The sequence below is a fragment of the Sabethes cyaneus genome, chromosome 2 (assembly GCF_943734655.1).
Source record: "Sabethes cyaneus chromosome 2, idSabCyanKW18_F2, whole genome shotgun sequence".
Taxonomy (NCBI): Eukaryota; Metazoa; Arthropoda; class Insecta; order Diptera; family Culicidae; genus Sabethes; species Sabethes cyaneus.
Genome location: NC_071354.1, coordinates 48,281,040 through 48,295,858, shown reverse-complemented (window position 1 = coordinate 48,295,858; position 14,819 = coordinate 48,281,040). Strand labels below are relative to the sequence as shown.

Genomic DNA, 14,819 nt, shown 5'->3' with positions numbered 1-14,819 from the left:
AACATTTTTCGCACCAAACGCTCCTCTGCTTTAATCAAAATAGAGTTTACGTTTGATCGCGAAAAAGTCAGTATCAGTAAAACGATAAAAAGAGAAATTAGGGCGGATAAGAAGAAAATGGCAGAGAAAAACAGGGGAAACGAGACAAACAACGAAGACACTTTACAGCAAAAGATAAAGAACGGAAGAAAAAAGAAGCAAAATCAGAGAAAAGAAGCAAAAATCATAAAGAAAACGATGAGCGAGAAAGAAAATTAGGTTAGAAAAGAAGAAAAGTGGTTTAAATAACGATAAAATAAAAAGAAAAGGAGAAACGAAAACAGAAAAAGTGGAAAAACTGAACAGGAACAGAAAAAAGGAAGAGACAAAATGAACACGGAAGAAATAAAGGATAAAACGGAAAAGAAAACAGAACGTGACAGTAAAAGATGAAAAGCAGCACATAATAAGAGTAAGAACGGAACAGACGAAAACGAAAAACGAGATAGAAAAGGAGGTTTTTCAGACAGACGAACAGAGGAACACGAAAAACGAGACAGAAAAAGACGAAACTGGCACAACATGACAAAAAAGAGACAGTAAGAGAGGAAAAATGGGTCTAAAAACAAAGGAAAACCGGATGAAAACAGACAACAAACGGAATAGAAGTAAATCAGGATGCAGGAAAAGGGCGGAAAACGGGGAAAAGAAGGAAAACGAGACAAGGAAAAAGCAGCGAGAGAGAAAAAGAAAACCGATAGAGGAAATGAGGAAACGGGGAAAAAGAGAGAAAACGAGATAAAAGGAGGAGATGCTACAGAAAATGGAAAAATGGGAACTGGCCTAACAAAAAGGTAAAGCGGAAAGAAAAAGGGGTTAATGAAAATGAAGAGTGACGAATAAACGGACAAAGGACAAAACTGAAAATAAAACAGAGAAATAGTTGAAAAGCGAAAATCGGAAAAGTCAAAACGGGACACAAAGAGATAGAAAAAGAGGAAAAAAGGCCCAGAAAATGACAAAAAACTGAAGAAAACAGATAAAAAACGGATTGGGAAAAAATCAGGAAAATGAAGAGGAAAGGAATAGAGAAAGGAAAAATGGCAAAACAAGTAAGAAAAAGAGGAAAAACGAGACAAGAAAGGGAATGCGGAACAGAAAACAAAAGGGAAAAGAAAAATAGCGAGAAAGAGGAACGATAGAGGAAACGAATAAAACGGGTAAAGATGCGACAATAATAAGAAAATGGAACAGAAAAAGAAAAAAAGTAAAACGGGCTAAAGAGAAAGGTAAAACGGAAAAGATGAAAAACTAGATAAAAAAGAAAAATAGGTAAAAAAAATTAACGAGAAGGAAAAGCTGGACAAAAAAGGGGAAAAACGGCATAGAAAAGGTGGAAAAACAAGCTAATGGAGAAACGAGAACAGAAAAAGAAGAAAATGGGGAGAAAAATGGCGAACAAATGGACAAGGAATAAAATGGAAAAGGAAAATAGGACGTGAAAGAAAAGGAGGTACATGATAAGTGGAGGAACGTAACAAACGAGATAGAAAAAGAGTTAAAAAGCGAAAATCTGGACCGGAAAAGTCTAAATGCGACGGAAAATGACAAAATAAAACAGAAAAAAGAGGAAAATAGGGTACGAAAAATGAGAAAATGGCACAGAAAAAGAAGAAAAAATGAACAGGAAAAATAGGTTAGAGAGTTAGAACCGAAGAGAAAAAGATGTAAAACGAGAAATAAAAAGGGTGAATCGAAGCGAAAAGGGAAAAAACAGAATCAACGTGACAGACAAGTGGGAAAGACGAGGCAGCAAAAAGAGGAAAAACGGAACAGACGAAGACGAAAAACAAGATTGAAAGGAGTTAAATGAATTTGAAAAAGACGAAATTTGGTAAACACGGGAGAACATGAAAATGTGAAAGGACATAACTAAAAATAGGATGTGAAGGAAAAGGAGGTACTTAATAAGAGGTGGAACGTAACAAACGAAAAACGACATAGAAAAAGAGTTAAAAAGCGAAAATCTGGACCGGAAAAGTCGAAACGCGACGGAAAATGACAAAATAAAACAGGAAAAAGAGGAAAATAGGGGACGAAAAATGAAAAAATAGCAGAGAAAAAGAAGAAAAAATAAACAGGAAAAATGGGTTAGAGAGTTAGAACCGGAGAGAAAAAGATGTAAAACGAGAAATAAAAAGGGTGAATCGAAGCGAAAAGGGAAAAAACAGAATCAACGTGACAGACAAGTGGGAAAGATGAGGCAGCAAAAAGAGGAAAAACGGAACAGACGAAGACGAAAAACAAGATTGAAAGGAGTAAAATGAATTTGAAAAAGACGAAACTTGGAAAACACGGGGAAAAAGAATAAAAATGATGCAATATGTGAAAGAAAATAACGAAAAAATTAGTGAAAAACGTGAGAAAAGCAGGACTGAAAACGATGAAAAACGAAACTATGAAACAAGAAACACGGAGTAGAAAAAAAAGAAAACGAACGATTAAGAAGAAAAACGAAAGGAAATGAGAGCAAAAACCAAGAAAGCGGTCCAAAAAAGGAGAGAAAATGGCACAGAAAAAAGGTAAAACATGTGACAGAATAAGACGTAAAATATCAATCCCATTATAAGTTTCATTTCGAGCCTAATTTCAAATCCAATTTCAAATCCTTTTCCAAGTCTAATTCAAGTCTAATTTCAAATAAAATTTCAAGTTCGATTTCCAGTTCAACATGAAGTAAAGCATCAAGCCTAGATTAGTCCAATTACAACTTCTAACGAGCATCAGTCGTCATAAGACAAACATGTTCGAATTATTTCGGCTATCAATAAGTTTAGCAACAAAAGTAAACAAATTTTAAAACTCTAGTAATATATTCCATTAGTACTTACCATGGACTTCGTTTCATATCGTTGGGGTGCAACGGATGAGGGTGATCGTTTCCTCTGAAACGGATGAAAACAAATTAGGAAATTATACAAAACGGCCCACTAATTGTTCGCTATTTGACATCATTAACTACCAATTACAACCTGTAAATCATTGGACAAATTATTGAGATTTTGCCAATTAGCACTGCTTCAAAGTAGTTCGAACTTTCGTATTTGTCGGCCAATATTTTAAAGGCAACCAGCGAGCCTCGCTGTGTCAACTTCTCTTGTCTAGTGGCATAATACCGAATTGTGGAAGTTCTTTCCGTGACTTTTAATTTTGTGAAAATCAAGCATATTTTTTCAAAATTGGAACAACCAAATTATATCTCTTCAGTAATTTATTCTTACATCGAACTTACCACGGGCGTTGTGTCATATCGTTGGGGCGCAACGGATGAAGGTGATCGTTTCCTCTGTAATAGAAAATAAATTGTGAAATTGTGTTTATAACTATACACTTAGTTGAACTGAGTTCACCAGTAACGGAAAATACCAATGAAATGTGAAAAAAATTCTGTCATAAAGTTACCCAAAGTTGACCTTATTTTGTTACATTTTTTTAACTTTAATGTTTTACCCTATCAGCGCTTACCATGGGCTTCGTTTCATAGCGTTGTTTGGCCGCAACGGTTGAAGCAGCCGGTGTAGTCTGAAATGGAAATCGAATTACGAAATTATTACTTACACTTACACTGGCTTACAACTGGCTAATAAATACTTACACTGGCTTCCGCTGGTGCAGGGTCTGCCCACCTTTTTTCCTACACGGAAAGAAAAAAAAATAGTACAATTGTTTCAAACAGTAGGTAGTTAAACTGAGGTGCGTTCCCGCGGAACTGTCTTTTTGGTTTGCTGACAATTATTTATGACAGTTTTTCTAAAAATTCATAGTTTGATGATTGTTCATTGTTTGATCAATGGTATTCGAATACTGTAAATCTCAAATATATTTCGCAATTATAGCTTAAGTCACCGTCCCGTCAGCTTCAAGGTACGATGCTTGTTGAACAAGCCAGTCGTCGTAAGTTAAAATCTCGGCTAGACGGTGCTTATTAGGTAGAGTCAGTAGTTGTCCTGTAGGCTCTAACAGCCGGCTGCTGAAAGACGTTTGAGCCTAAAGCTTTAGTCGACGAAAGTACCACCTAGTGCGTGGCAACGGTGCTGCTTTGATGGTATAAATTTTCTAAATTACTACACTTACCCGAGGAACCTGCAAGTATTCCGGTTGAATGTCGGCCGATCGTTTTTCCTGTAGCATAAAACAGAAAAGGAAATTTCATTGTATTAGGTAGACCAATAAATGGGATCGAATTGGTAAAGGGTAGGGTTAAACGTAGGGAAAGGGTTGGTAATAAAAATAATCCTTGACTTCTGTAAGGTAACAGGACAGCAGTATCAACCAGGTTTTGTCTTTTTTTTTAACTTTCCTCGCCAACGATTGAGTTTCTAAGTTGCATTTAACCATTGTTATAAAACCTACCTCGTCATAAGTATCATCTTCATCGTCAGCATACTGCAACGAAAAACGAAAAAAAACACAATGGTTAACCGTTATGTAGGTGATGATTTTTTCCCGCGTAGAAAGGTGACGGGACTCTCCCAGTACCCGTGCTTATGTTACATATAATGCTTAAACAACAAGTTCAGCAAAGTCGTTACAAAGTTTCTTTCCATTGTCTACGGAAAAGGCTTCCCGGTCAGAAGGAAAGAGGTCATTCCCTAATTTTAGCATAAATTAGTCATGTGTTAGGTATATAAAATTTTTCAGAATTTTTCAGTGCAGGATTTTTAAAAATATATATATTTTCTTATTCTTTAATTCATAGTGCATCAGTGATAGAAATTATTATTGCTATCGGGTCGGTATGTGAATGTCTTACCTGCTCGTCTAAATCTGTTAATGCAAACCGTTTTGCCTGCAACGAAAAGAAAAAATAGTCACAAAATCGTTTATTACAGCTGCTCCTAAAGCTAAACCCGACTGGTAAATGGCTAGTCTAGTTAATGCATACCGTTAGAGCCTCGCGGTTAGCTCTTCGCCTGTAAATGACGGATGTCTGTAGCAGCATGTCCAAACGAACGTGATACTACCGAGAACCAAAGCCTAAAGTTATTTAATTGCGGTTACCCGTGGCTATTAAGTAAAGACCGGAATCGATAAACCCTCAAGCTAAAATGTTATGAGACCCGCGCTAAATGCTGATTGGTTGGGAGGATTTAAAAAGGTACCCAACCGCTAATGGGGCCTGTGGGGTACCATGGCGCCCACTATTAGCGCTTGAAAAGGGATCGCAAGTTGTCTGTGACAGCGTGAATCCGTACGCTTTCTGCATTCAACTTGCGCTTTAAAAACGATCATTTGACTGTTTTTTGAATGCACGCAATCTGCGCTTGCGAAGACTGCCACCTACAATCTATGTGGCCTTTCAAGAAAAGCCAATAGTCGTTCTCTCACTTTGCGTTCATATTCAAGAGTATAAACTGTAAACTAACTGGGAGTATAAGGTGACGTATTTTTTCGTTTATCTTTTTGTCTCCAAATTGGCTATCCACAATAAAAGTTTATCGCGCGCTGTCGGTCCGACGCAAGCAAAATGTTCGTTTGGGTCGGACGGCGTCCGATCGATTTTTTTTCGTCAGTGCGGTGGCTGCCAGTCAATTGACTAGTTTGCAGTCATTCGCTGCTGCAAACGGTAAAGAAAACTTGATCAAAACGAACATGTAAAATAAAGATCAGAACGCATTCGTTCTACTGTATAGTCGAAGGTATGACTGAGAGAACTGCTATACAATGCCGGAAAAAATGGATTCCATTACGCACGATTCTGAGGAAGGATTCAAATAATCACACGAAGAATTAGGAGATGGAGTACAGCTTCAATCTCGACAGTGACTCATTGAATGGATGACCTTCAGTCCATCGAATGGGAAAGTGAAGAGCCGTACAGACAATCTTCCCAACCCGGCGACGCGGCCAGCCGACTCCGGGGCACCAAAGTCATCTCATGTTGTGATCAAGCGGCTGTAATGCACAAAATGGGCGGCACAAGCTGTATCGCCCTCTGATGTTGGTGAGCAGGCTAATCAATACAACGTACACGCTAATCTAATTTTGTAACATATTTTGGAACAGATTTAGACTAGATTGTGAACCAGACTTTGGACCACATTTTTGAACAGATTTCGGACCACATTCTGAAGCAAAACCAGATTTTAGACCCGGACTAAATTCTAGACCTGGACCACATTTTGGCCCCCATTTTTTTCATTAGATTTCGGACTAGATTTTGTATTAAACATTTTGAATTCAGGAACTGGACCCGGTTATGAGCCAGATTTGGGACCACATGTTTGCTCAGATTGTTTGGGCCAGATTATGGACCTAAAACAGATTTTGGGCCACAGAGTTTTTGAACAGTTTGTTAACCACCAACCAGATTATAGATCTGGTTTTGAAAAAGATCCCGGACCTTGACTAAATTTTGGACCTGGACTTCGTTGACCACATTTTTTTATCAATTTTCGCAACAGATGTGGACTACATTCTGGATCAAATTTTAAAGCACATTTTTGATCAGAGTTTTGACCAGATTTTGCATCGGATTTTGGATTAAATTTTGGACCCAGATTCCAGACCTGGTCTGGACCACATTCTGGACCTGCATCATATTCTGAACCAGATTTTGAGCCTCATTTTTAACAAGCCACATTTTTATCACATTTTGGACTCCATTTTTGATCAGTTTCTAGACCTCAACCACATTCTGGATCTGAATCAGATCTTGGAGCTGCATCAGATTCTAGACAAGATTTTGGACCATATTTTTATTAGAGTTGGACCAGATTTTGGATACTTTTTACCATATTTTTGATCAAATTTTGGGCCAGATTTAGTACCTGTAGCGGACTTTGGACCCTGCTCAGATTCTGGACCCTAAACTTGGGTCCCGATTCTGGAACTGGACTAGAATATAAACCAGATTTTAGGCCAGGTATTGAACCAGATTCTGGACTTGGACCGGAACTAAATCGAGGACCACATTTTTTATCAAATTTCGTTTCAGATTTGTTACAAATTTTGGAACAGAGTTTAACTAAATTCTGAACCAAATTGCAGATTATATTTTTGGTTAGATTTTGGCCGTATTTTGGATCAGATTCTGGACCTGAACCAGACGTTGGGCCTCCATCAGATTCTAAACCAGATTTTGGTCACACTTTATTAAAATTTGGACCAGGTATTGGATAATATTTTGAACCACATTTTTCATTAGATTTTGGTCCAGATTCTCAAACTGGATCAGATTATAAACCAGATTCTGGATCTGAACCAGATGAACTTCCTTCAGATTCTGGACCAAATTTTGAACCACATTCTGAACAAAAATTTTGACCCGGTTCAAGAGCCGTAGCGTTTCTTCGTTTCTCAAATCAGTGTTCTTTCGAAGTTTATTATTTTTTATAACAGGACAGTCGTACTTGACTCGTCCAACTCCTTATATTCAGTACATACTTCGCTACACCTGAGCGTACCTTACTGAGGTTCAAGCCGTTTTTGGCGCCCCCTAGCGCTCTTGGCGGGGGCCAGTCTGGCCAATGGCACGCTACGGTGCTGGGTACAAGCCATTAATGCTTTGTGCATGTGCCCTGGTGAATGACAAGCTTAGCAGCCTTCGGCCGGATTCCTCTACAGAGCATCTCTCTATCAACATAACGCAGAGTTTCGCAAGACCAAAAGGAAGTTCAGATGCGAGAGTATCCAGACTCTGTCCGAGGTTTCCCGCATCCAAAATACGGCAAAAGAGGCGTGGAGCAGCCTGCAGAAGGCGTTCCAGGACAGCGATATGCTGCCGAGGTTTCGTCTGCTGGACCGGCTGTCCTCGGTTAAGCTCGAGGAATGCGAATTCGTAGAGGACGACGTGAACGAGCGGTTGACCTTTTTACGTACGAAAGAACTCCCCTAATACTACAACCCTATGAAGTCCCATTCAAGCGTCCGGCATGAAATTATGACCTCCAGTACGGAAGGAGCTTTCTACGCCAAGTCAAAACCACAACAACCGAAAGCAAAGAAGAAGAACGGAGCGTGGTTTACGTGCAAGAAACCAGAACATTTCACAGCGAATTGTCCGTAGAAACAGGGCACTTCCAACCTAAAAAGAAAAAAAAAACGGTGGTGTGCTACGCTAACTGCGGTGAACGGTAGACGACGAGCGTGGAAAACTTCCGGAAGCATGAAGGGAAGACCAGGTAGTTTTCATCGATCTTTACGAGCACAGTATTATTACAAAACTGGTTTTGGCGATCGATAACTGATTAATTTCAGTCATAAATAAGTTGCTGCAACCAATAGTGCCAAAGATGTGTACTTGGGATACAGCGAACAACCAGTCGATCAAATCCATTGCCAAAGGGTTGCTAGCGATCAACTAAAAGGAAGGACCGATCGAAGTACAAGAAGCGCTACATGTTCCTAATTTGGCTATCAACCCAATGCATTGTCGGTGAGTAAGATATACAAGAAAGGGCTGACGATGGTATTCAATGCGGAGGGATGCGAAGTCCTGGATCCCAAAAATGGTCTGTACCGGCTGAATCAGAATAAAAAACCACAAAGCGTTCTTGACGGCACACAATGGGACGGTTTCAAAAATAGTGAGACATAAATTATAGCATCGACACCTTAAGGCATAGCATAATAGTTGCTTCAGAAAAGTTTCTTCATTCAAAAAGCACTTTCTTGTGGTGAAAAAATATTCGGACATTAGGGTATCCCTAATCAGATACACAAAATATTTTCTCTATTTTAAGTCAGAAAGAAGAATTCTATCTCTTACGTGAAAGAAGTTATAGAGTCAAACTCTTAGGGACACCCTTAAAAACCCTTTTTTTTCAATCTAGCTCTTTAATAACGCTTCGTATGCTTTTCAAATGTTCTAAGAAATTATTAATCATATTAAATTGCACATTTTTGTTGGAGACAGTAGAGCTTTATCTTTTTCTCTTTAGAAGCTATCACTGGTTTTTTAATTTTTACATGTAATCTTTAAGGGAGTGTAACTCGGGGGAGAGCAGCTATAAGCAGCTAATCTCACTTACTTTTTGTGAATCAATTTATGCTGTATCCCACCATGCATAACTTAGGGCGGAACACCGTGCGACATCGGAGGAAAGTTACTATGAAGGCAACCGTTTTTAAAGCTGAAAACTATGGAAACCATAGTTTTGTACCGCTTTCGCATGTTCTCTGAATTAAATCAGCAAATTTTGTAACGGTAATCTGGTGACTAGATATAAAACCTGTCATTTATGGTCAGCACTTTTGTTTGTATGAATATCTCCCCTTAATCTAAAAGTGTCAAAAGTAAGTCATCGCTCACTATGATAAAAATGAAAAAATAACTTTTTTGTACTTGGAAATATAGACATGGTTTCTTCGGCAAAGTGTTGAATAATGTAAAAACAAGCAACTTTGTTGAAGAAATAAAATTTCTATCTCTATCGAGTGCTGAGCTATAGAGCCTATTCCTTGAAACTTCTTTAAAAATGAATTTTCCATACTTAGCTTTTGCTAATTGTATTTTTTCTAAGCAATTATCGAAGCACTCAAAACACACGTTTTAGCAGAAGACCGCAAATCTCTTGGACCTTTCCTTGCAAAGTTATCGCATATTCAAGCTTTAAATTTCCATAGCTTCACAAACCTATGGAGTAAAATGGGGCAAGTGGATTTATAAAATCAATGCTTCACCTTAAAGCTTAAGTCGAGTACTACAAACTTGTATAGGTTTCTCGGTTGTGCCCAAACACCCAAATGAAAGCACGGCAAGCATACGTTTTATATGTTTCACGGTACTACGAAACTATGAGCATCGAACGAAAGGAGAAATGCGGTCAGAATGGATGTTCTATTAGTGATCAGGATCACAAGCGTGTCGTGAAAGCGTTTAAGCGGAATCCCAATGCTTCGGTCAGGAATGTGGCCAGAAACTTGAATCTTTTCAAATCTTTCGTTCAGAGAACCAAAGACCGGGAGGGATTACATACGTACAAAGTGCAGAAGGCACCAAATCTTGACGAACTGCAAAATAAGATGGGAAAGCCACGGGCCTGGAAACTGTACACCCAGATGCTGACGAAACCTCATTGTCTCATCATGGATGATGCTACTTGGGTGTTCTTCACCGCCCAGCAGAAGTTTGTTCTTCCGGAGGAAATAAGGAAGCAGAAACTTTTAAAGTTTGTCCAGAAATACATGGTTTGGCAAGCGATCCGCTCATGTGGCAAACGCAGTGCGCCGTTCGTGCCTACCAGAACTGTAAAATGGTAGATCTACCTCAAGAAGTGTCTTCGTCTTCGGAAGCGTATGCTTCCTCTGTAGAAGTAAAACGAAGGCCCTACGATTTTTAGGCTGGATCTAGTTTCGTGCCACTATTCAAAGGATGTCCTGGAGTGGTACGAAGCCAACGGGGTCACTTTCATACCCAAGGACATGAACCTTCCCAACGCACCGGAACTAAGGCCCATCGAAAAATACTGGGCTATTATGAGGGAGGCGCTACGGAAGTATTCCAAGGAGGTTAAATCTGAGGAAGACATGAAGAAAAAGTGGGCTTATGTACAGAAGAAGCTGCAGCCAGATGTTGTACAGAACCTTATGAGTGAAGTTAAGCGTAAGGTGCGAGCATGCGGTTATGGTATTGAAGTTGAATGAAATAAATTTTCCAAAAGCTTACTAATGGGTTCTATATTATTGTCTGAAAGTTTGAAAAGGATCGGTCAACTATGTAACTTTCTACAACTTTTTTTTACATGATGCAATTTGATGTGGGACTTTATGATGACTGCGATGAGCGGCAACGAAAAAGCGTGGAATTTCGACTCAACGACAAACTCTCACATGACGAGAAGCGAATGAAACTTCCAGAAGCATGAATACCAGGTAGTTTCAGTGGCAGTTCAGTAGGCAGATATTAACTTGGAGGAAGGTCCGATTGAAGTACAAAAAGCACTACACGTTCCTGATCTGGCTGCTAACCCACAGTGGTTTGATTGCTCGGATCCGTGACCTTTTTTAATAACTCTTTTCATAGTTTTTTTTTAATATGGCGTCTTCGGAAGAATTTCTGTATATCAATAGACGCAACGACTGGCGGTTAGTATTAGTTCGGAACTCAAACACAGGTGGCGCTGCAAAAATTTAACTTTCTTATTTGATGATATAGAGCTATAGTATGTTCGGAAAAGTTGTTCAATGGACAAAATTCAATGGACAAAGTAGTCTTAGTCCCCCCTAACAAAATAAAAATCACTGTTTTTGAGATATTAAGCGTCTTTCATAAGGGACCCCCGAAAATCGGTTTTTTCAGTATAGCATCAAAACTATGTGATTTAGGGAAAAATAACGTTCTGCAAACATTTGCGTCTCTTAAAAACACACACTTTTGCGAAAGAAACTAAACACGTATCTTCTATACAGAGCGAGATAATGAACGATTTAGGTAAAAATTAGTCATATTTCGTACTGCTATAGATTTAAAAGTTGCAAAAACTGGCAACCGGCATATAATAAAAGTGAAAGTACATTCAAAACTGATCTTAAAACATGATAAGTAATTTGTCTCTTTGAGTATCTATAGCAGTACGAAATATGGCTAATTTTTTTCTAAATCGTTTATTAACTATAGAAGATACGTGTTTAGTTTCTTCTGCAAAAGTGTGTGTTTTTAAAAGATGCAAATGTTTGCAGAACATTATATCTACCTAAATCGCACAGTTTTGAAGCTATACTGAAAAAACCGATTTTTAGGGGTCCATCATGAAAGACGCTTAATATCTTAAAAACTGTGATACTTAGAGGAAAACTGTTTTCAGCAAAAAGCTTCATAATAAGATTATCTACAACTTTTCAGAACATACTAGAGATCTATATCATCAAATAAGAAAGTTAAATTTTGCAGCGCCACCTGTGTTTGAGTTCCGAACTAATACTAACTACCAGTCGTTGCGTCTATTGATATACAGAAATTCTTCCGAAGACGTCATATTAAATAAAACACTATGAAAAGGGTTATTAAAGAAGTTCACGGATTCCGAGCAATCAAACCATTGTGCAACCGAGGTATTGGCATTATGACTATAGTATTTAACGCGGAGGGATGCGAAGTCCTGGATTCCGAAGGGCACGTTTTCGCAACTGGAACGGAAGCGAATGGTCGGTACCGGCTGAACCAGAAAAAAATCGCAAATCGTTCTAGGTGGCGGAAGCTGGAATTTGGCACAAGCGGCTCGGATATTTGAATTCACAGCATCGATTTCAAGATGGAAGCAGTAATGAACTGCCTGGCGCGTATCGAGGACAAACAAGCTAGAGACACATTCGGTTTGAATTCCTTGTGGGTGGACGGTCTTCTGGATCTGTTAGGTTCAGACGTATGTGGTCCTGTGGAGTTACCATGGATTGGAGGGAGTCGTTACTTTCAAACTCACGGACGAATCAAGTCTGTAAGTGTTTGTGTGCTTCTTAGGACAGAGAAACACGGTATGCGAAGCATACGAAGATTTCAAGGCAATGGCCGAGCGACAGTCCGGAAGAAAGCAAAAAGTATTGACGACCGACAACGGACGTATTCGTGAATGCGACCATGAGAAGGAGCATGAAGCGAGACGGAGTTGTTCACCGGGACAGCCGAACGCATCAATCGATCTTTGGTGGAGAAAGCTCGTTTACCCAAAAGGTTTCGGGCAGAAGCTGTTTCCACGACGGCTTAGCTGGTCAATAAGTGTCCGACGAGATCCCTGCATTCAGTCACGCAAGAAGAGACGTCGTCCAAAGGGAAACCCAATCTGCCACATCTCAAGATGTTCGGGACGAAAGCGATGTGTTTTATCCCGAAACAGAAGTGCAAGAAATTTGTTGCGAAATCCGAAAACGGTAGTTTCGTCGGATATCCGGAAAACTGGAAAGGGTACACGATCCGCAATCCAGTGCTGAAAGAAGTATTCATGGTTCTCTCGAACCCGAGTCTGATCCTGCGCGTCCACCGCACCGTAGCAAACAAGACTATCTGATGAGCAGCAAGGGTCGACCCAGCTAGCATTTTCAAATGTATGTAAAAGATAAAAATCAGGATTATGTACATGCTAATAGATCGTATATGATGCGCAAAATTGGCATATACGTACTTTTTTGGAGGCGATATACGTGATTAGGAATAATTTTAAGTGTTACGACTATATAAATATTTATATACGATAATATCCGATTAAGCGCGAGTCGCTTCATACTGCTATACCATTTTGTGCTGAAAATCGTATGTATGTCAGTTATTATCATTATATACGATAGAAAATCAACTTGGGCCCACTTTATCAAACTTTAGTTACGATTTCGAATTTGTTAAGAGATATTTACGATAATTTTCGTACATTGATATACGAGTAGCTAGTTTGGAAGGTTCAGCGGTCGGGATTGCGTAATCCCAGGCAGGTCCCAGCCCGGATTTTTCGCTATCTGCGTGGACCCGCTGGTGCACGTCTGGAATATGCTGTGGAAGGAAATCCGCAGCTAACAAGCTATACTGATGTGGATTGGGAAGCAGACGTAGATAACCAGAAATCGACCAATGGATAAATTTTCACCATGATGGGAGTAGCAGCCCCGTGGACTGTTGAGTGGCAATCATCTGTGGTCTTATCGTTTTGCGAGGCAGACCTTATGGCTTCGTCGGTCACAATTCAAGAAGGGCTCTGGTGGCAATAGTTGCTGAAGCTATACAACCGGAAGAAGGCGGTACCAGTTTAGTATGATAATCACTCCGCAATCTGGATCGTCCGAAACAACGGAAACCCGGCACTAAACACATATCCATTCGGTAGCATTTCGTGAAGGACGTGATGAAACATGGTAATATCAAACTGGATCACAACTCCACGAAAGAACAACCGGTAGATGAATTAACAAAGCCGTTGGCGAAACTGAGGCTTCAAAAGAAACTCAATCCCAAGAAGGTTATTGGTCTTACAACAATCCAGCTCAACTCCATAAAAGGATATGAACAATTCGTAGACTGTGCCCATATAATAAATGTATAAAATAATGAGAATAATTCTGAACACTCACCATCGCTAGAGCAATTGGCTCTCGGAAGTCATCTTCCTGCAAGAAGGAAAATTCAGGAACACAATTAGTCGAACATTGGAACATGCACACACAATACTATAACAACTGATCCTCACCTCGGCCCACGCTCCGGTGGCAACGACTCCGACGATAACCAGTAGCACGGCCAATAACTTCATATTGCTGTACTGAATATTCCGGTTCTTCGGCCTGTATTATATAGTTTGCTGGACCGAATTATCTGAATCGAACCCAGGAAGCCTAGCTAATTCAATTCGTAGCAGTTGGCGTTCGAGTTCGCGAAGCGAATTTGGCCAACGCATTATATCGCTACTGAAAGTCAGAAGTTACAAAACACAAGTTTAGTTATACTATGGATATGGATAACCAATTACATTTATCACGGTGATTTTATCCTAGGTAACATTCAAATATTTCTTTCTGTGAACAGGTGGCATTGATTATATGACAAAAATAAGCTATTAAACGATATAAATGTTTTTAATAAAACTAATTTTACTGCAAAAGATTATATAACGGAGCTTGTTTTTCTCAATAACTTACTACATTGACTATACTGCTCAGATGCTCGAAAATAAAAATTTGTACAGTCCCGGATTATAGGTTGAGCTATGCGTCCAGATTGTCTTTTAGCCAGGCTTTATTCCATGTTAAACTCATCAATATCGACTAATATGCGGTATAAATTCAAAAAGTAATCTATGTAGGGATAACATTCAACACTTTACGTAAAATTTACATGAAAAGTAAAGAACATGTTATTT

General features: G+C 39.2%; 1 protein-coding gene across 1 annotated transcript in view; it reads right to left on the bottom strand.

The window, feature by feature from the left end:
- LOC128735371 (nascent polypeptide-associated complex subunit alpha, muscle-specific form-like) overlaps positions 1–14,213 on the bottom strand; it is a 99,328-nt gene extending 85,115 nt beyond the window's left edge. The window contains exons 1-9 of the mRNA XM_053829859.1: positions 14,151–14,213; positions 14,035–14,070; positions 4,793–4,828; positions 4,393–4,425; positions 4,114–4,161; positions 3,635–3,673; positions 3,505–3,561; positions 3,272–3,325; positions 2,871–2,924 (exon numbers count right to left, since the gene is read on the bottom strand). Of these exons, the coding sequence (XP_053685834.1) occupies positions 2,871–2,924; positions 3,272–3,325; positions 3,505–3,561; positions 3,635–3,673; positions 4,114–4,161; positions 4,393–4,425; positions 4,793–4,828; positions 14,035–14,070; positions 14,151–14,213 (420 nt within the window). The remainder of the gene's footprint in view (positions 1–2,870; positions 2,925–3,271; positions 3,326–3,504; positions 3,562–3,634; positions 3,674–4,113; positions 4,162–4,392; positions 4,426–4,792; positions 4,829–14,034; positions 14,071–14,150) is intronic.
- Positions 14,214–14,819: the final 606 nt, after the last annotated feature.